At 40.9% G+C, this 23,060-nt stretch overlaps 2 protein-coding genes across 2 annotated transcripts; both read left to right on the top strand.

Annotated features, from left to right (window-relative positions):
- Positions 1–14,977: 14,977 nt before the first annotated feature.
- Positions 14,978–17,056, top strand: tmsb2 (thymosin beta 2). Its single transcript, XM_056383075.1, has 3 exons — positions 14,978–15,136; positions 16,239–16,343; positions 16,601–17,056. Exons 1-3 carry the CDS (start codon positions 15,007–15,009, stop codon positions 16,636–16,638), a joined length of 273 nt encoding a protein of 90 aa, XP_056239050.1. The 5' UTR covers positions 14,978–15,006; the 3' UTR covers positions 16,639–17,056.
- A 3,293-nt stretch (positions 17,057–20,349) lies between these two features.
- LOC130173703 (protein Wnt-8a-like) lies at positions 20,350–22,914 on the top strand. The gene is made up of 6 exons (XM_056383153.1): positions 20,350–20,519; positions 20,632–20,665; positions 20,831–20,969; positions 21,354–21,479; positions 21,583–21,725; positions 21,959–22,914. Exons 1-6 carry the CDS (start codon positions 20,449–20,451, stop codon positions 22,523–22,525), a joined length of 1,080 nt encoding a protein of 359 aa, XP_056239128.1. The 5' UTR covers positions 20,350–20,448; the 3' UTR covers positions 22,526–22,914.
- Positions 22,915–23,060: the final 146 nt, after the last annotated feature.

Here is a 23,060-nt window from a genome sequence, read left to right as displayed (position 1 = left end):
CAGAGCAGAAAAGGGGATGGAGGAGACCTGAGGGGGTGGAGAGGTGACCCATGCCGTGGGTCAAGCATGGACTCACACCCTGTAGCATTGGCAAGAGAAAACACTACCAATCTGATTAGAGTAGGTCAGGTCAAATATATGTGCACACTCAGGGAAGTAAACTTCAACAGTCACACACACACACACACACACACACACACACACACACACACACACACACACACACACACACACACACACACACACACACACACACACAGCTTACTCATAGCTTTGGCAAAGGTGCACATGCTGCTCGCAGCGTTGGCAAAATGACATATTCAAAGGCGTGAAAGAAAGGGAGAGATGAGGGGGAGGCTTTCAATGGATCATTTGGAAACATCTGGGTCCACAATCAGTATCTCCCTCCCTCTAATTAACTTCCCCTGCATCCTCATTTTTCCTATCCACCCTGTCCTTTCCATCTTGTGTCTTTCCCCAACAGCAAATCTCTCCTCTGCTCTCCATCACCTCACCATCCCCCTCCCCTCTTCTTCTTCTTCTCCTTCTCTCTCACTGCACCAAGAGGCCCCATAGTTCTCCAGGTTTGCTCTAGTGGAGGCAAATGCACAAGCACACTTGCACAAACAAAACAAAAAGACACAAATATACACACAGTTTGATGTAAGGTTGGTTTCTAATGCCATCGTCATGGTAACACTCCCTCGCTGCTTTGCTCGCACAAATGAACAGAGCGCATATCCCAGGAATCTGTGTGGATTCTTATGTAACAACACAAACCCCACGCACATATAAAGAGACAGAAAGACAGACAGATAGATGGGAGTGAGTCAGTGCTAGACCACATAGTGAGAGCATCTGTCGTCAACGGTATACCTTTCACTGTGACAAGAACAGTATGTACCACCGTGTTACTTCAGCCTCATTATAAGACACACTCCAGCACACACACACGCGCAGACACCCACACACACACGCGCACATCAGAGGCTTCTTCAGCGCTTCACTACATAGCGAGAGGTGGAAATCGCTGTTTAACTAGTTATGGCAACACCACTGGCTCATGTATCAGCATACTAATTACTAGTTTTCGTCCCGGAGGGCGCTGTACATGGAGATGGTGTTGGGTGAGTGGGGAGAGGAGGGCTGGGGAAATGAGAATGGGGTCAGTAAAGGCATCACTATAGATATAATGAAGTGACTGGTAATTTCTCGTGGCAGAGCAACATGGGAGCGAATCATGGAGGAAACAAAAGGGGAGATAACAACTTGTACTGGCCTATTTATGTGCAACGTATGGGTTTAAGTGTGAGGAAATGAGCAAAGTGCAAGTGTGAAAGCGCATGAGTACGTGGCACTGTGCATCGCACTGTTTGGGAAAAGGGAAGACAGTGGAACGTTTCAGGACGCTGCTCTTCATCTCCTCGGCTGCTTGTTTACCTTAGCTGGCACGGAGTATTTCATCTGTTGTTTTCCAACGGCCTTGGTGCTGCAAAGATACATTTGTATGTGTGCTTGGGTGATACATTGCCTAGTGTGTGATTTATAGACAGATCAAAACAGGTTGCCAAATGGGTGAATAGGTTCAGAAAGGTTTGAGTCATGTCTCATCATAATAAAGTAGGTGAGTTTGCACCAGGTTGACCCAAAAAACCAAAGTCAATTGTTTTTATTCAGCTATTTTTGATTCACACACACACACATCAGGCTTATTTACTACAGAAGTTCATTCACTCACACATTACAATTTAGTAGGCAGCAGATTTTCCACAAGGGGGAGCTGTTAAGTCACAGTCAGCACAACCTCTGACACCTGCAGCAAAGGAAAGCAACTGCAGCAGCCGTTTGGACCAGCAGCTATAAGGCAAATTTACAGCTGTTACTTATATAGGACTCAAACATGTAGCTACATCTCAGGGCTACAGCAACTACAGAGATAACGTGTGGGGACAGCAAAAACTGTGATTGGTCAGCGTGCGCTTCTTGTGATTTCTCCTACAAATTTCTGATGCCCATAGAGATTGATCAGCGTGAATATAACATGAAGCAAGTTGAAAAAAGGCTCAGTTTCATCTCATTTTTACTAGACACATCTAGCAGAGCCATCTCCACTGCAAACCTTCTGCTCACAGCAATCACAGATCTCTATTATAGTGAATTAAACATATGTAAATGCATCAACTGCACAAAATCCATTCACATTGAAAGAATGAATCAGTGCAAACCTTCCCACATTCATGCTTACCACAAAGTTCAAACCCACTCCCTGTAGGGAATAAACTGTAATTAAAGCATGGTAAGGCCTGATTACCGTACGACACATCTGTCTAGTATTGTGATGGTGCTATTAACAGGAAAAATCCAACACTCCACTATGGATCAAAACCTACGCTACTCCTGTTCATCCCTTCCATCAACCAGAAATCCAGGCAGAGAACTGGCATGTCAGTGTCACCACCTACAGGTACGGATTTAACAGTTCCTGTTTTCTCTTTGTGTGTGTCTGTGATTGATACTCGACATATCTTATTTTACCTTATACCACCTCTAAGCTAAAATAAAATAACCCGTTCAAACTATCCTCACATAAATGTAAAACAATTAAACAGAAATACAATTCAGTATGTGCCTGTGGAACACAAAATATTTTTTTAAGAATTTGTAAGATCAAGTTTCCTTGCTTGTACACCAACATGCATATATCTGTAGTTCTAGACAACTGCGTCTAATGCTTTTCTTGCTACTAGGTGGCGTAGAACTGCAGGTCTGAAACTTCACATGATATTGGCTGGACCTTGTGAACTGCAACAATTGAAACTGTCTGTCCTTGTCAGTAAAACACTTCTCCGTCCCTTTACTTCTTTCTACTGGTTCATTTTGACAGTTAGTGACTGTTAACTGAAATTCAAAGCAGCAGTCTTGCAAAGCTTTCTAGTAAGAACTCATAACTGTACACATTTAGTGTAATACACATACAAACAAGCCCTCAACCCTTGTTTATGGTGATTTACAGGAAAGGCAGTGATACAACCACATCTATAACCATTATAACCCCTTAAAGCCAAAGTAGTTGCAGCCACAGGAAAAAACATAAACCAATTGCTGGGTTGTTATTTTTATTCAAAATTTGAACTACACTTAAAACCTAGAAAGTAAAATATTTAATCTATAATGATGTATCTGGATTAAATAATCAAAATGTGTAAGTGCAGCAATCTGTGCCTTGTACTCCAGTGGGGGCCTGTGTGTAAAATGCATTCTGATGTATTTCATGCCCTGTTGCCCAATCGGAAAATTAGGAAAGTCATTCACGTAAAATGAGCCAGAAAGCCATGCTGAACGGATAATCGTGACATCAAACCATGTGAGAATGTGTGGAAGCATTTTGGATTGAACACCATATAATACAAAGTCAGAACCACATCAATTCTACAATGTAGTTTAGGATCAGGTTACCTGGGTTGTGTTCAAATTGAATTGAATTGAATGTGTTGCTTGTTAGTTCTCATTCATTCAAACCATAGCAAAAATCAGGGCTCCACACTGAAACCATTTTTTCAGCGTGCGAGGTAAAATGTCACATGGTCGTATTTGTGCAAGTGCATGGTGATCATTAGGCTGTTTTGGAGCCCCTCCGGCATGGGTACCAAGTTGCCCATTGTGGTTGAAAGTAGTACTTCTTCTTGACTGGCTCAGTCGGTCTCTCCCTACCTGCGGTCTCCCTGCCTGCACTTTTATCATGGTGAAACACACAAAAAAATCCATTTAGCTGTTATGGTGTTCCAAAGATGAAGCGGCCTATAGCTGATCATTTAAAAAAACAAAATGAGAGAGAGAAGGACGCTGGTGGAGACAGAGAGGCAACCAGAAGTCCTGACTCAAATAAAACTGATGATGACGGTGCAGACTGCAGACAGAGAGCGACTGAGCCAGTGAAGATGAAAAAGTGCTAAGCAGTACTCACGGTTGAGGTACCAGGGGAATGCTATGCTGTTTGTGTATTGTAGGCAATGTGGCCCACATCCATTGCAGGCATCTCTAAACTTGTTACCGGGTCAACAAATTTTAAGTTTGAAACTTTGACGTTGAACAAAAACAATAAGAAACACAAAACCTGCAGGGATCAATGCATCACCTACCCAGTCCCTCCCCACCTCTTCTCAGTGGTTAGATGCGAGTAATTGCTCAGTGGAGGAGATGGAAAGGGTCATCGAGTTCAACACTGCCTTTAACACGGTGAAAGAAGAACTCACATTCACAGAAAAAAAAAGGTTGCAACCAAATCATGTGCTACCAGTGGAAAAGTTAGTCTGGACCCCTGCAAAAAATGCTTAATTGCAATCAGAAAAAGCAAGGTTTTATATCCAAATATTGTGTACATGCTGAAAGTGTTAGGGGGTTATATTTGGTGAGTGTGTTTCCCTCTCACTGTACTAACAGGATGCAAACTGACGAGCAGTTCAATCTCTGTCACTTTGTTTCAAGTTGCCTCAAGGAGGTGAGGTGAGGAGGAATGGTAATCAGTGGCTAGTGGCTCAGTCACAACTGGCTCCTCGAAATCATCATGTTTGTGAAAGCTTCCTGGAGGAGCCGTGGGCCAATCATCTCTTCTACTCCAAGAGAAAGAGTGTGTCTGTTTTGTGGCACAGCCTGTGGTGCATGAAATCTGACTGTCAGGGTCTGCTGACGCACCTGCCAGCAGACACGCATTGATGCGTTTGTACACACACACACGCTGAAGCTGGTAATTGGGCTCATGAAGCCAAAGGACAAGAACAGCAAAATCTCACTTCCTGTCTTTGTGTAAGTGTGTATGTTGAGTGTGCAAGTGGTTTTCTGTGTTTCAGTTCAAATGCCCTGGCATACTCTCGTCCTCCTAAAACCATGCAATTTCCCGTGAAGCCATCGGAGTGTGACAGCAGCAGGTGCCTAATGGGCAAAGCTTAGGAAACAGGGCATTACCAAAATCCAGCAAACTCAATTGTATTAATCCTCGGGATTAGCAGTTTTAATTCTCAACACGTTTCTAGTTTAAAAAGTCTTATTTCCTTGCTGAAAATGGGAGCAGCACATGAGGTGAATATCAACTATATAACTGTTTCAAGCGTCGTTGGAGTTTTCCTTCTTGTTTTAGTTGGTAAAACGTTGTTTAAACTTTGGTCTTTCTACTGAAGAAAAACCATGACCATAAGTCTAGGACTCAAATCAGAAATCAACATGTACCTTCAAATCTCTGATTCACTTGTCAGTCTCATGATGAGGATGGTTCTTGCTAATTAAACCTGTGATCAATCCCTTGCTGATACTTTAGACTCTTTATCTTAACCTCACTCTGCACAATGCCGCTAAGACCACTGAAAACTGTCAGTTTTAATCTCCCTCCTTGCCACCGTCCTCTCGTCTCCCTCCCTCTCTCACTCTCTCACACACACACACACACACACACACACACACACACACACACACACACACACACACACACACACACACACACACACACACACACACACACACACACACACACACACACACACACAGCTTTCAAATAAGGGATTTAGATTACAGTGAACAGTGCTAGCTTCATGAAGATGAAGTGTGTGTACTCTGAGGGTGAGCCTTATTGGAATTCATATGATGTTTGTTGACTCCCTTCATATAAACAGGTGGCTGTGTGGAGATAACGTACAGCATATTGTGCCGACAATGATGCACATGCACACATATTACAAACACACACACACACACACACACACACACACACACACACATCCAGTGTTGTGTATGTTTTTTTAAACCCTAAAGCAGTCACAGGGACATTTATTAATCTCTCTATTTCAGAAGAGAAAGCGCTGAAGCCTTTCAGGTGTATGAGCAGGGATTCCTGAACAGATGTCACCTCGTATCCACCCAGTGTGAAGCTGCAACAACAAAGCAAAACCAGTTTTGTTTTGTTGCCACTGCTGCAGAAAGGTGAATAATAAAACGCTCAATCTTACTGCTACCCATCCCCTGCCCCTTCTATTCTCCCAGACACACTTCCAGTTTCTTATCATGGCTCAATTTCACCAATTTAGAGGACACCTAAGGTCGTATGAGTAGACTGGATGTGCCTGATAAAAAGATGGATACTTTTTTGAAGAAGACAAAGAGGGAATAGGAAAGGAAGAAATGTGTGTATGTAGCGTGTGCTTTTTGATAAAACTGAAGCACAGGCGAGCGAACACACACACACACACACACACACACACACACACACACACACACACACACACACACACAGTCATCCTGTATTGGACTCGTCATTGTCAAGGTAACAAGAACCCGACTGTCATCTTAGAGATTCACAGTCCACAGCTCCTCTGAATTGTGGATGAGAACGAAACAGAAGCAGAGAGTATATGTGTGTTTGTCTTTCTGCTGAAAGTGTGTGCGAGTGTGTATCTTTGCTGAATCAAAAAGACAGACTGTGCTGGAATGATTAAGAACACTTGATAAATGTGCTTTAAATTGGAGTTTATTCAAACCAGTGCTGCAGTGCAGTATGGGAAACTGTTGCATCCTAAAGGTTTCCTCTACACTTGATAATAATGTCTCCTATTAGTCTGCTTCCTTGTTCTATTTCTGTCCAGTAAAGGCCACCATAAGCTGCGCCAGAGACCGAGATGTGGAGATGTGACATGTCCTGGTCACCAATAGACATTTTGACAGTAAGCTATAAATGACTTAATGCTTAACAAATAATCCTCGTTTTGAGAAGCCACTATGACTCACTCAGCCCACACAGTGTTTATGCGAATGTTACAGTAAACTACTAATAGCCCTCTCACTGTATAAGGTCACAAAAGATAACATCATCGTTGGCTATTGACAGAGGAAGCCTCAGTGGTGCAGCAGAGGAGTGCAAAATACATCTTCTATTTGGTTTTGGAGAAAGTAAAAAATAAAATGCTTTTAGCCCTGTTACAATAACGAGAAAATGGTGCTTTATTACAACATGATGAAAGGATATTCTGAAGAAATATACCACAATGCAGTGCTGCTTTAGGAATACCTTTGCTATATCCATTTAGCTCTGTAATGTGTCTTGTAATTTTCTGGTCAGACAGCTGAAGAAGATGAGTTCCTTGTTAGTTTCAAATTCATAACTTTTAGCTTAACGTCTGACTTCAAAGCACAGGCTGAGCTACTGTCTGCGTCATCACAACTGTCAGTCTGAAAAATAACCAGTTAGAAGGCCAGTCAATGCTAGTTGCTTTGCAAAGATTGTGAGACCTGACTCACTCTTATCCTCAGAGACTTGAGAAGTGACCCTTTAAGATGACAGTGACGTGTAAAGTGTGACTGTGAGCAGAACATTATCCAATCCAACAATATTTTCAGAGGAAATAATGCTAATTGGTGATTTACTTGTGTGCCGGATTTTACAGTGGCAGCTACAAAATGACATCCACTACTGTTGTGCTCCAACAAAGCCCTAATACAACAGTCCTATTTTAGCATTCATAAGACTTAGCTGTAGCACACCCCTGGCAGGATAGTGCAAAGAAACATTGTTAAAGGACTGCAAATGCACTCACATTCAATTGAACAGCTGGCTTGTGTTCATTTTGTCTAAAACCTTACTGAGTATTTCAGTCGATTTTTTTTCAAATTCTGCACTTACTCTTTAGCCAAAATTCAAAGAAAAAGTGAGAATAAAGTTATATGGTATTAACATTCATGCGGTGAATGGTTTATAAGATCCCAGGTGAATTAAGCAGAAACTGTGCACAACATTTTTAAGGTGAATTGCTGAATTATAAGATTTCGTTGGCCAGTACTTGCTTCTGGCTAGTTTAGCCTGCAACACTATCCCACTATCCCCAAAGTCACATCTTTGTTTCAACATGTTGGAAATCAGTTCTGAATCTTTTCTTATTTATCCAGATTTCATACACTATACTATATATTTTGACCTTTGCAACTGCTTAAAAAGAAAGAAGTGGACTTCTGCCCACTGCCAATACTACACAACTAGCAAATGTAACACTTTATGTCTACACTTGCCTATAGAGGGGAGATGGGAAGACAAATTAAGGATTGTAGAAAGCTCTGGAAATGTGGCAGTCAGTCTTCCATAGCCAGAAGCTGCTGGAGAAGTGTTGTAACTTCATGTGCTGTAATGTGCCCAACTAACCCCCAAAACTGCTCACGATTAGCCAATCTTCCTCCTTTACAGTAATCTCTTACTGTGCATGGGAAGCAGTACTGCATGTATTGCAGTCATGCTTAGTATCGGTGGTAGTCTATTGCATCTACCTCTTGTCTCCCATTGGAGAACTATATCTCCCATTATTTATGTTGAGATATGTTTTTTTCTTCCCCTCTTTTCTCTTTTAACTTATTTATTACTATGTAATACAGATGACCAGTGCATGTGCGGGATGTCATTCCTTTCCACTCTCTGTGCTTTTGTGTTGTTAGCTGGTGTTAAATTAATGTCATTTCAGCCCCCTCTTCTGTTCATTTGCATGTCCTTGTGCTTTTGTATTTATTATACGTTTGTTATGCATGTGACAGGCCTGTAAATGACAGAAGATTAGATGTATACTATCCACTGCCAACATGACTACACCATATGGGATAAGCATCCTATAGAGACACTGTATAAAACTGTATATGAAAAGCATAACCAAGAGGCAAACAATCAGACCAACATCGGCTGATATTCAAACATATAACAAAAGAAGAATTCAGACTACAAATCCAAGATCTAACCCACTCTCCTGTTAACTGGTCATGAGGTTTATAATGCAAATATTCCACTTGTGCTGCTTCCAGAGCAGCACTAAACTAAATCACTCAACAAAAACAAAACACTTATCTGGAAAACTGCACATATCAAAGACTGATTCAGCACAAAGATACCTGTTATTTGGCTCTGAAATTTGAGTAACAACCTGGCAGAATATTTTTCACAGTATGAGATCAAAAGTAGAGACAGATCCTGGAGAGATAGACAGAGCAACCACAGTATGACCATTCAAAAATAGACATGAAAAGAGCTCTACAGAAGGAAATATTCACTGTGCAGCAGGACAGACTGAAACTGAGTCACAAATGCAGCAAATGCATACACATACAATTCTAAGCAAAAATGCCATACATCCCCTTGTCCCCAGTTCTTAGTTGTAACGCTTTGGTGATTTTCTCAGAATATATTTGGGTTAGAGACCGTTCAAGACTTCACCTTGTGCTTTAAGAAATAGTGATCTGGATTTTTCACCATTTCTGAGAATCAAGAAAATAATTGGCAGATTAAGCAACAATGACAATAATTAGTTGCAGACCTTCAGCAGAAAATTTTTAAAACCCCAATTTGGTAACCAGCTTTAAACTTCGATGAAAGCAGAACGACGGATATTAATTTGAGCTGGACTTGCATCATATTTAGCTGCATTGCAGTATGCATACCCCCTTCTTTAACTGAAAGACAAATATTAAGAACAATCAACAGAATATGAATCATTTCAATCCAGTCTTCCAATATTTATTTGTACTATTTTTTATTTTAATACGGTGTGTTGCCTTCTTTTAATGCCATTCTTCCTCAGCAGGATTGTATTTTTTCCTCTTTTCATTATTTCAATAGCACATTCAGGATTCCCTCTATAGTTGCAAGAACAACAGAGGATCTGGATTATTTTAACTTTTCTTAGCTTTCTAAACTGAATATTAATTGACTATTAGGACCACATTGTATTGTACTGCACTACTGGATTTTAAGCTGGTACAGAGCGGAGTCTCTGTACCACAAGAACTGTCACAACAGACAACAGCAATAACTTTCAAGCACTCAGAGAAGGGGGATCGTGAGTTCAGGAAACTGCACCCTCATGTCGCCAGTAAAATCTGTTCTTGCCACTAATAAAATACAGACACTGTTCTATCCGTCTTCAAGACTCCACTGAGACTCTGTTGCTTTGTTGACATAATAATCCCTCTGCTAACTGCATCACTGCAACAACATTTAGTAACTAATTGTTATTTTATTTGCCATTGATGAATAACTTTGTGACACACTCAATTTTGTATTCCTTAAGGCAAGACATTGCTCTTTCAATCGTCTTCCTGCTTTTAGTTTGAACAAATGAGTAAATTTGTTTGTCTTCTCAGTCATTTATTCATTTAATTTACGGACTCATGGATTGAAAGGATTGATCATATGCGTAATCCATTCAAGCCCCCAGTTGTGTGCATGCTTAATGTATTGCAATCTATCCCGGAGAGAAAGCAGGGGAAACACTAGAGAAGGAGATGCGGGAGGGTTGTTGAAAGAGAGAAGATGCATGGAGGATATTTACTTTGATGTGTTAAGCTTTGCAAACAAAGCTTAAGCTCGCCCTAAAAGTCTAGATATTTCAGGCCGAGTGATGTCAAAGACCCGCACACAACACCACAAGCAAACGCAGACTATTGTGGGCATCGAATTCAAAGATTACCATTACTCTCCGATACCTGATAAGGGACATTACAAATGTGTTTTGTGTTTATAACAGCGCTCTAATCTTCCATCTATCTTTTTCTCTCTCTGGGTTCTTCATCCCTCATCTCTGTCTCTATCTCCTCTCCTCCCTCTCCACCGTTTTCCTCCCCCTCTTTTCATCTCTGTCACTGTCCTCCAGCTGGCTAGGTGAGATAACTCCTCCACACCGAGATACTCTCAGCTCATTGGCCGGGTGATGGAAGACAGGGCACCAATCAAACACTGCATCATTAGTCGTGCAGTTCATGAACTCAGGAAGTGTGCTTATCTGCTTTTACTGATTGTGCACTGTCCTAACCCGTCTTACACATCCCGCAACCCTCCTCGAGACATTCTGGTTTGTCTACACAATGGCTCCATTTTGTTTAACAGCTAATTCATCTGTGAATATGGAATAATCAGATTCGTTTGCCAGATAACTCAGCACTCTTACAATGGCTGACAGAGTAAAAAGATAATTTTTCTATGGCTTCTGCATATCTGAGTTAGACTTCTTCCATTCTGTTGGTTTAAGGCTGATAAAAAGTGCCAGGCAGGATTTAATTTGTGTGAATGTGGTTGGTAATTACACTCCAGCCAGAGTTCTACTTGTTGAATAACAATGTCCCCTCTCTTTTGTTCGGGGGTGCAAATTGCCCACTCTCTTGCACTTAAACTCATCTTCTATCAGCTTGAATGATGGAAAATAACTTAAGCTGCTGGCACATGTGCATGTGTGTGCATAGATGTGTCTGTGTCTTAAGAGTATGGTCACTTCTCTGTATCCAAGCTCCAGAGAACAAAGCAGTGGCTGCAGACACATGAACTGGACCATGAGAAGAAAAAGAAGGAGGGAGTAATAGTAGAATAGAGGAGAATTAATAGTAGTAGGAATAGTTTGGCTTACTCACTTTCTTGCCAAGAGTTAGAAAGATTGATACCCCTCTCGTGTTTGTATGGTATGAATCTGCAGCCAGTAGCTGGTTAGCTTAGCTTAGCTTCTAAACAGGGAGAAACAGATATCCTGGCTCTAAGCAAAGGTAACAAAACCCTTCTCCCAGCACCTCTAACACTCACTAATGAACACATTGTATTCTGTTTGTTCAATTCGTACAAAAAAGTGCAACAATGACAATCTGCCAGTTACTGGCAGCTATGTAAAAAAATGTCTATTTCTTGACCAAGAGTCTATTATCCTATGAAATGTGTTCAAGAGTTCTCAAACATAACACACTATAAGTTTAACAGCAAAAACCTGAAGTATAACCACACAGTCCAAGTTCAAAATAAAACCACATTAAATTCAAGTGATCCATGGTGACAGGTAAACGCAAGACAAGACACGAATTTGTTTTTTTCTCTATGACACCTCCCAGGTTCTACTAACTGGCAGTATAGCTTCATATTTACTGTATATAAATGAACGTATTTCTCAAAATATCAAACTAGTCCTTTAACTTAAAAAAAGTAACATGACCATACCTCCACACTGGATCTGTGTGTGGCAGTAAACACGCAGAGGCCTGTTACTGAATACAAAGTATGGTGTAAGGTTGTTTACTCACTTTTAAGATGAAGAAAAATTAATTATATCCTTCCTAACCTGCTCATTTTTATTATCTGTCTTAGAACTAATAAGCTTCAGCATGAATTAAAAAAGCTGCTTTGAAGAAGCAAATCAATCACAGAACTGCAGTGCATGTCACAAACTGTTTTCTTATTTTCCACACTAACGACGGTAAATACTGCTTTACTTGAAACATTGAACTGAACAATAATATCTGGATCTACTTTTCCAGTTATTTGACTCAATGATGTCTCTTACTGAACCACTGAGCTGATTTGCTACTTGCAATTAACAAACAAGTATGGAAGAAATTGTGTTTAGAAAAGTGTGAGGAGTTTTTTTGAAATCGCATTAGTGACATTATGATTCAAGCTGTTACAAGCTGTTATGCCTGTTAGTGCTGGGGGATGAGTGCACTCTGGTGGTCCCTCATAGACTGTTCACCTCAATGCAGCTCTCAACCTGAAGACTTGAAACAGTCCTGTGCTGCCATCCTGTGTTTTAACCATATTTGAGCAGGACTGTTTACAGTGCACCACCAAAGCCTTAGCACGTTTTGAATATTGTTAAATTAAGTAAGATGTAATGAATACAATAATTATCTATGTATCTATGCAAGTATCTTCAGAATCATCTTAAACTGCACGCTGCTGCCGGACATAACTTCAGAGTGTGTTCATCACTGACACTATCATTCCACTAGACATTGTCAAACAGCAGGGAGATAGACTTGATCCCAGAAAAGGTTTACCAGTCTATTACCATCCACCAACAAGCAGTGGGTTGTCAGATTTTTCTGACAGGTCATTTCGTTTCCAAGTCTGACCTTTTGTCAGCGCGCATCTTGTCTCCAAGCTTCAAATATGGTAACATTTCCAACAGAAAGGTTAATAGGAGGGATCAGGCAAATTTGGAGAAGGTCAAAGATCTTTTTCCCACACCCTTGCAATATCACAAGGAAACAAACAACTCAATGGAGAGACACATCTGAAAGGCCGAGTCCATTAAGTGATTTGGAGAGCAGTGAAATATAATTAGCTCCACTGGGCCATCACATAGGTTAGTCTGGGTGATTAGGTATTGTGTGCAGCATTCAGTGAGCCTCGTGCCAAGTGAAAGTGTAACAAGGCTACATGTTATTATTAATTTTTTTGTGAGGCCCACATGCACAACTGTTAAATGAAGCAGTTCCAGACTTCAGTCAGCAGGTGGTGCTGCAGCTTTCTTGCAAAGAACTCAGAGGTAGTCATGACCCCATTATGACCTGGATGTAATCCAGTAAAACCCAAAGTCATCCAGGAATCTGAAGTCACACATGAAAATAGTGCTTACCAGAACTGAATGTGCACTAACTTGCTTGGCTCACTGTATCATTTCAAGGGTTGAAGTCATGGTGACTCATCATCACTTTGCTATTCTGAGATGCGCTGTCTGCTCTGTGATAGATAGATGTCCTCACCAGCTGGCATTAGCACGTTGTAACTGTACCTCTGGGAAGATTAAAGAGTGAAGACCAGCAGGTTTCATGATGTCAGCAAAAGGACCATGAGCTCTACACATCACTGCTTTATTAGAGCCTGATGTAATCAACAGCTGCTTGATCAGCCGCAAAATAAAGGATGTGACAAATTAATATACCAACTCTTATGCACACTATAACCATCTAAAAATGTTGCTAAATGTTAGAAAAAATGCATGACTGTGTCTATAAGAATTATAGTGTATGGCTGTAGATAGGGCTGAAACTAATGATTATTTTCACTGATTAATCTGACGATTTTTGGCTTGATTAGCTGATTGTTTAGTTTATAAAATGTCATCTTATACGTCTGCTTAAAAAATAACTTAAACAAGTTTCACGCTAAATTTAGAACGTCACTTTGTTTTGTATATGTGTTGTATATACAGCATGTTTCGTATATTTTCATGTTGATTTTTTTTGTACTTGTACACAGGCCCTTCTAAGGACAAGCACTGCAAGCTAGCTTGGGTTATAAATGTTGTCTGGCATGAGTCCATGCTACATACTTGTCCTTATTTTAAAAAAAACATAAGAATAATAATAGGTTTTTCTGCAGCGCTATACATTACAAGAATGGAGATGCCACTCACTTTAATTGTATAAATACTCATAACTTTGACACAATTTCAGCATGTAATGACTATTATAGAGGTAGAGGAGGACAGTACACATAAATTGTTACAGAAAATTATGATTTGCCACATTAAGCTTTAGAGTCATTTTATCATATAGTTGCTTGGATGCTGTTTTATGCGTATTTCCTTGTTGAGTTTTATGTATTTGTATAAAGGCCCTTCTAAGGATGGGCACTGCAAACTAACTTAGGCTATGAAAGCTGTGGTATGTGGCACCGGTCCATGCCACGTACTCCCCCTGGTAAAAATAAACATTTAATATATAAGTGGGGCTTTCTGCAGGGCTATCTTTGTGCCATTCTATAGATTATCATAACACTTCACATTTTGACACAATACTTCACATTCTGACACACATATCAGGCTGTAATGACTATTACAGAGTTGAAGAAGTACAATTCACAGTACACGTGAATTCTAATATAGATAATAGTTATGATTAGACGTAGGCAGAATCCTCTTTCCACTATGTCATGCAGTATGTCCCTGACTTACTCAGCAAAAACACTGTATAACAATAATAACAATGTATTAACTGAATCATTTATCATAATCAATCTCTGATGATCTACACAGCACAGATGTTTCCTATCAGGGGTTGCTTTCCTTGAGTCTTTTTCCCTAGAGCTATTTAATATTGATGACAAAGAGGAAGGCTGACCAAGCTCTCAGTCACTCTCTCTCTCCCATCTCTCTCTCTCGCTCTCTCTCTCTCTCTCTCTCTCTCTCTCTCTCTCTCTCTCTGTCCCCCTCCCTCCCTCTTATACCCACACCCTGGATGCAGGCAGGCGTGCACACACCGGCAGATTCACTCAGCTTCCGTATCGCTCTCCCTTCTCCATCTCTGTCTCTATCCCTCCCTGCTCTCTCCGCTGGTGGATTTCAGCCCACTGCTGTGTGGAACACCGGTAAGAAAGACTCATCTATCCTTCAGCCTGTTCTTCATTTGTCTGTGCTAGTATGTCTCTCTCTGGATTCTGTTTTACTAGGACTCAGACAAAGGATTGGGGTGTGGCTGGATGAGGAGAAACTGACTGCTGATGGCAGCGGTGAAATGATGTGAAAGACAGATGTTGGGGATGATGATGGTAGTGATAAAGGAACAATAGAGCAGATGTTTGGATTATTAGTTTTACTGGTGAAGTGAGAAAGGTGGGATTATAACTGCTGTTTTCATGCTAAGGCTAGGAGGAGGTGGCTATAGACACCATTTGCAGCTCAGGGTAATCGAGAAATGATTCAGTGTGCCTCTTTTCAAGAAACTGAAAATGTAAGAATTCCAGCCATGAGCCCAGCATGGCTATTTCTCTGTCATACCGATTCTATTAAATTCAAACTACTGAGAATGATTTTACACTAGCTGGGTTTGCAAATGATTGGCTGCAGGCTAGTGGGCTTGTCACATTTCCACAGCAGCCTCTTACAAAGCAGTGGTTCAAACAAGCGTGACTGGGCCAGACTGTGCAAGACAGATTAGTCAGACCTGAGGCTAGGTCAGGATTATGACTGCAGTGGAGCCTGTGGAGCATTGCCTCAATCCAGGAGGCTGCAGGGGTGGATGCAGTGGGAGAGAGAAAGGGGGAGAGAGAGGGAGGATGCGTAGGGAGAGAACAAAGACCTCAGCCTCAGAGAGGGAAAAGCAGAGACAAAGGAATGAACAGACAGCTTGGTAAAGATAGGCACATGTTAGCTGCATAGCCATTTTGTAGAAGGAATATCAAGACCGAGCATGTGTGGGAGGCAGCCACCACTCACAGGCATTCATGTGGACGTGTCTGAGCTGCACATGTCATAGCCACTCCCTTTATGTGCAATCGGTTAAAAAGATTATTTTAAATACCAGTCACAGCCTTCGAGATTTTTGACAGCTCTTGTGATCAGTGCCCTTAGACTTTCGAACATAACTAATACAGCTTATGCACTTCTATCATGTTATGCTGCATTATCAATATGATGGCCGACAGGAAAGGTCAAACCTGTGTTCTCAGGTATCCCTCTAATCTTTCACAGCCAAAATGTCTGACAAGCCTGACATGACTGAGATCGCCCGTTTCGACAAGACAAAGCTGAAGAAGACAGAGACGAAAGAAAAAAACCCTCTGCCCACCAAAGAGAGTGAGTGTCCCTCATGTGTGTGTTTGTGAATGTTGATGTTGAAGCCTTGATCCCCTGCAACAATTTTCCTGTCCGTAGCTACTCATCACTCCCAGTGCTGCCAACAGTGCACATGCTCAGCCAGCAGAGCAGCAAAAAAAAATTGCTGCAAGATCAGCACCTCGCTGATATACAGCAAATCAAAAAGCAGCATCCTCTTGCATATTCATTAGACAGGAGCCTGCTGACCGACAGTATCTTCTTCTCTTTTTTTCCAGCCATTGAGCAAGAGAGGAAAGGCGATGCCACACCTTGACTTCTGAGCACATGAAGAAAAGAAGCTGAGATGCCACAGCAAAAAGCACTTTCTTTTGATTATCACAGTATTTTAATCTTTTACTTTGTCTTCAGAAAAGGGTGCTCTTGAGCTCCCTGGGGTGCTGTAAGGGTATATGGCATCCTCACATGGGGGTTCTCCTACCACTCGGGTGGAAAAACTTTAACCTGGGTGCCTGTCTTGCACTGTTAGCCTATAGCTAACATGTCTCCAATATTGCCAAACTGGGGAGTGGTGTAGTGATGTAGCACAGAGAGAGAGGCAGGCATCCAGGCTCAGTTCGGGGTGGGGGGGGTGTCTACAGACATGGGAGCAATCAGAGTCTAATCATGTGGGATGTTTTCTTAATAAACTTTTTACTTTTCTTTATGAAATAAATATGAAGACTTGGAACCAGTCAATGTGCAGTTTACTGTGTCCTTTATCTCTATATGCAAATTTCAGACTCTAATATACTCATGAGGCATGGACTGATCATGCACGGCCATGGAATAAATACACAACAGAACTGAATTATCTAGACTGGCAGTATACAAATGATTCCAGTATACAACTGTGCAAGTCACTCCTCCTATATGAGTTCATGCTAATAATGCTATAAAAATAATGTACTACAAGTGGCTAATATCAAACACAATCATATGGCTATGTACAGAGACAAAACCAGCACGTGAATAAATTAACGACATAGTTGAACAATAAATGTTTTCATTATTCAAACTCAACTTTGTATTATGACAAGTTGTTTCATAGGCTCAACAGGGTAGCTAGCCAGCTAATGCTTCAAACTAGCTTGGCTTCTCGGTTTTTACTTGGCATTAGAGTTTAGATGATCAGTAGATTAATGGGTACAAAAAATGAGTGACAACTGTTTTGATCATCAATTCATAATTATTCAATGAGTCATTTTTAAGCAAAAAAAGTCCAAAGTTTCAATGGTTTCAGTTTCTAAAATGTGATAAATATTTATTTGTCTCTTACATGAGATTAAATGAATAGCTTTAGGCTTTGAATCATCAGTTGCACAAAACAAGCAATTCACCTTGGGCTCTGGGAAACCGTTATGTGGATTATTCACTATTTTCTGACATGTTATAGAAATATTAATCAATTACACATTAACGGAGAAATGTAGATTAATCACTCATTATTCTAGTCCTCATTATCATCGTTAAGTGAATATTAACAACAGAAGCAGCGTCTGATTTAAAGGCTCCCAATGAAGTAGGACACAAAAACAGTGCTGGGGGTTTCTCTTTTGTTGCTGTGGCTAACAGGAGCTAGCTTGCTAACTAGCAGCTGCTGACTCAGTGAGATGGAAGTGATTGGCTGATTGGCAAGGTAGGCGGGGCTTGGTGACAGCAATATTATTATGAAAAGTATTATTCAAATATTAAACATAAGCATCACTGTCAAAATAGTTAACATTATGAAACAGACTTGAAAAGAGGCATTTTGACTAAAAACTTTATCATTAGGAAAACATTTTTGAATGTTAATAATGCTAAGATAACATTTTCTAACAATGCAAAAACACAATTATTGTGTTTTTCTGCATTACTGATAAGATAACGTCTTAATGTATGCTACTATTTATTTATTACAGCTTATGTTTGAATTCCATAACAACACACTACCACAATGGTAATTTATAGCTCAACTGGTTACTGGTGTCCCCGACGGTGTGGCTGGCTGGCGTCACCAGTCCTGTCACCCTTCCTCGGTCTGTCAAGCCTGTCACCTCCTGAGCCTTTATTGCTCTATTTCTCTCACTCCGCTCCGCCATAAATCACGCATCAACGCGCCCTGGACTGCCTAATGTGTCTGAAATGTCTGCTAGAACAATTTAATTAAGGTGCATTTTTTTGCCTCAGGTTATTTTAAGCACAGTGTAATTCAAAGGTCCTGACCCTGACATGTTCTCTGGAATACACATTATCACAAAGCTGCATAAAATTAGAATGTATAATTTGTAATAAATTCTTATAAATCATTTTGGTTTAATCTATATCAGTAATTATTATCAAAACATAAATACTGAACTAAGTATACCATTGACAGCTGAGCCAAAATTTTGATTGGGCTTCCTGAAATTAATAGTAATGAAAACAGAAATTAAATATATTTCCTGAAATGCCACTTATCAGCCGACGTGATTTGTAGTTGAGAGTTTCGATGTTTAGGAGACATGTAGCACTCATGTAGAAACACGCCCCTCCTGGATACACTGCCATTGTTTGCAGGTTATTAACCCGTTAAAATCAGTAAAGGAGCCCCTCACTCAAGAACAAGTTATGAAGCATCGCAGATTGATTTTTAATCGCTCTGTATTATTTCCCAGCCAGGTGTTGAGGGGCTCTAGGTTTCAATCATATTGCTGAATGAATTTGGGTGTTATCTAATTAGTGGGGATTATACTCACCTACACCTCGCCGCGGACCTCGCCCAGCCCTCCGTCTATTGTCCGTGGCGCTGAGTGAATTGTTGTTTTAAGGGATTTTGAGTGGCTTAAAGGGGATTTGACAAGTGTAGGCCATTTAATTTAAAAACTGTAATGATAATCACTAACTTGGGAACTTCTCTCACATCAAATCACAGTATGAGTATGAAATGACAGAAACTGGCATGATGGCTGTTGATGATCGCACTGATTATGTAATCTAAATCAAGGGGAGAGAAACAGCAGAATTAAATGTGATGGAACAGAACGTTGGATAATCCCGGATTTTTATTACGTAACATCAATATGAATCAAATTGTTTTTAGATTTGGTCAGAAGCCTACAAATCAAACCCAAACAAAATGATACAGTATACCAATAAACTAACTTACAATTTAATGGTTGAAACATTAAAGCCCTTATGTGTTTATACTCTTGTAAATTCCAGACTGTTTTCACACCAAGTTGTTTCCCAGGGAAACATCTATTATCCTATTATCACGACGATGCCAATGTCGCCGAAGTGTGAAGCAATATTTACATGACTATACACTGTCAGCCCTGAAAGACTTTATGGCTTTGTAGTCACTGTCTTTCCCCCTGGGACACTGGTGCCATTTCACAAGCGTTTCCACATACACATGAGGCCTCCCGACGGAATTCAGTGCTGCATTTCCGCAATGTATGGAACCATGTTTAATGTGTTTTGGAGAAACCGAGTTGTGCGGTGTTGTTAATATTATATCAATGGCCTCTGTGCAGCAGCCAGCCCCTCTTCAAATCCTCTAACAATAAATAAAAATAATCTTTAGCAATAATATAGGCTTTTGTGTGTCCAGTACCTACTCAATAACAGCTTTACAGTGTCAAAACAATGTTTGCCCACTTCTCACCTCATATCGTTTTAATATTATAAGCTTTATCTATATCTTAATAAACCTGAAATCAAATGGTTCTGGGATTACAATATCATTTTATTTGTGATAATTTGTGATGTTCCTATGGGATGATATATTCATGTTTCAATTCGTGGGAAAAGCATATAAGGGTTAAAGCCTGGGAACGACAGGTGAATGAATGAGGGGCAGTTTAAGTGTCTGCGTCATTTCTTTGAAGTGCACTTATGCGCCGACGGCTCCTATTTGTCTATAGGACGCGGCAATCAATGTCGTCGTTGACGCATTTTCACAGCGAAACGTTACCTGCAGGACAAATCTGTCAATCAAAGGAGCAAGACCATATAAATATCATCAGCGTGGGGTCTGGCCACAACTTCAGTCGCCTTCTTCTCTCTTGGCAATCACATCTGGGCTACGAATAAGCAGGCCTCCGCTTGGAATACAGCTGCTATGGGACCGTTACATCCCCTTACAGCCATGCTTCTGTCCATGTGCTGTCACTTTCGGTTTGCGTCAGCTTGGTATGTTGCTTACTTTTGGATGAATACTTTTAAAAATACTGCAGTCTGATGTGTGTTTGTCGGTTGTATGGTGACTTGGGATTAACGTGACTGTCTTGTTTTCTATCTATAGGACCGTGAATAACTTCCTCATGACTGGACCTAAGGTAAATACATTTGTTTGACTTTATCTATTTGGGCACGTTCTGTGCGTAAAACTTCTGGGGCGTCCATATCAAATACATTATTTGATTTTGTTAACATTATTAATTGATCTTGCTATCAGTTAAATGCCATTATAAATAACAATGTCCTTTGCTGTCTCTCCCAAGGCTTTTCTGACCTACGCCAGCAGTGTGCAAGTGGGCGCACAGAGTGGAATACAAGAGTGTAAATATCAGTTCGCGTGGGAGAGATGGAACTGCCCAGAGAGCACGCTCCAGTTATCTACACAAAACGGCCTAAGAAGTGGTAAGACATTTGTATCCACACATTTCATCATATGCATGACATGCTGCAGCAGGGTGACAAGTTCAATTCCAGCAACTGTCAACTTCGGCTGATGCGCGCTTGCGTCAAGTTTATCCTTCAGTTTAGAGACGGTGCTGTAGCTCGTATGCTCTGACTTCCAAGGAGAATGGACACAAACATAAACTTAGATTTTTTGCTGGAACCACATTGACAAAACAGCTAAGATACCAAATGTTTTTTTTTTATTAATCTACGATAATGCCTTTAAGCACGCTTTACGCGCCCTTTACGCACAATATTTGAGCTTGACATTACGCATTTATGGTGACAAATATGACAGCAAAGTCTAACACCATGGTTTGGTTTCTTTGTCATTAATTGTAGCCACAAGGGAGACGTCTTTTGTCCATGCCATCAGCGCGGCCGGAGTGATGTACACGCTCACTAAGAACTGCAGTATGGGAGACTTTGACAACTGCGGCTGTGATGACTCCAGAATTGGACAGACAGGTAAATTTTTTAATTCTATGCATAGTCTACTATCAGACTAAATGTCATGACCTGGACCTTTTATTCTTTGAACTGAGTAACAGTGTGCACTCTTCATCCTCAGGTGGCAGAGGATGGATTTGGGGAGGCTGCAGTGATAATGTGGCGTTTGGAGAGAAGATCTCCAAACAGTTTGTGGACGCGCTGGAAAATGGGCAGGATTCACGCGCAGCAGTCAACCTGCATAACAACGAAGCAGGCAGACTGGTAAGAAGTGGTTTTTACTATTATTTGAGTCACTCAAGTTCAGTATCACTTTCTGTGGGCTGTGTTTTCAAATTAAGATGTGTACCTAGGTCTGGGAAGGAAAAGTGATGTTTTAGAGTCAAAAACACCTCTTCTTTCTGCGTAGGTTTGAATAAATGCTGCTGACACGAGAAGCAAACGTTGTTTAGATTTACAAATTACACTTCCAACTAACACTCTCACCATCTTGGCAGGCTATCAAAGCTACCATGAGAAGAGCCTGCAAGTGTCACGGAGTGTCTGGGAGCTGCAGCATCCAAACCTGCTGGATGCAGCTGGCCGACTTCAGAGAGGTGGGCAACTACCTGAAGATTAAGCACGAACACGCAAAGAAACTGGAGATGGACAAAAAGCCGGCGAGGGCTGGGAACAGTGCGGACAACAGAGGAGCCATCGCTCAAGCTTTTCGCAGCATCGCTCGGACGGAGCTCATTTACCTGGAGGATTCTCCGGATTACTGCGTCAAGAACCAGAGCATGGGATTTCAGGGCACCGAGGGGCGGGAGTGTCTGAAGGGAGACAAGAACATGTCCCAGTGGGAGAGAAAGAGCTGCCGCAGGCTGTGCTATGAATGCGGCCTCAGAGTGGTGGAGAAGCGCATTGAGGTCGTCAGCAGCTGCAACTGCAAATTTCACTGGTGCTGCACAGTGAAGTGTGAAAAATGCACGCAAGTTGTTACTAAATATTACTGTGCGCGTAAAGAAAGTGGGAGGAAACCACATAATAAAACGAAGCACAGGCACCGTGCTCGTCGGCACTGACTGCCATTTGTTGGAGAGACTGTTGAGTCAGTATGCTCATCACTTTTCATTTATTTCAACATCATGGACATCAATAAGCATTGTACAGTATTGTCCGAATGTTATCATCAACTATCACATCACTTGAAACCTTTTAATGCACTTTATCTTATTGATTTGATTCTGTAAATAATTCAAATTATGTCTTTTGAGGACCAAACTCTCCACGCATGCTCACTCGTTTATGTTGGTGTTTTGGGGGTAAGTGGTTGATTTTATCGCATGTAATGTTTAAAAAACGTCTAATATTTTAATATGCATTTCTAATTGAACATGTTAACTAATAAATATTTTTATAATATGTATGACTCCCGTCTGGTTTGTCAGTGGCTAAATGCTGATTCTGTTATTTGTATATTAGTGGCCTGGTGTCTTACAGCCTAAGGGTAGAAAATAAACTGTCGCCTAATGCCACCCTTTGAAGTGCGCATATAGGCGTTTCCTGAACCCGTCACCCAATCAGCTGTCTCGGACCTGAGGGACAAAGAACAAGAGT

Source organism: Seriola aureovittata, chromosome 8, assembly GCF_021018895.1.
Source record: "Seriola aureovittata isolate HTS-2021-v1 ecotype China chromosome 8, ASM2101889v1, whole genome shotgun sequence".
Lineage (NCBI taxonomy): Eukaryota > Metazoa > Chordata > Actinopteri > Carangiformes > Carangidae > Seriola > Seriola aureovittata.
The sequence above is the reverse complement of the archived record's forward strand: the minus strand, read 5'-3'. Positions and strand labels throughout refer to the sequence as shown.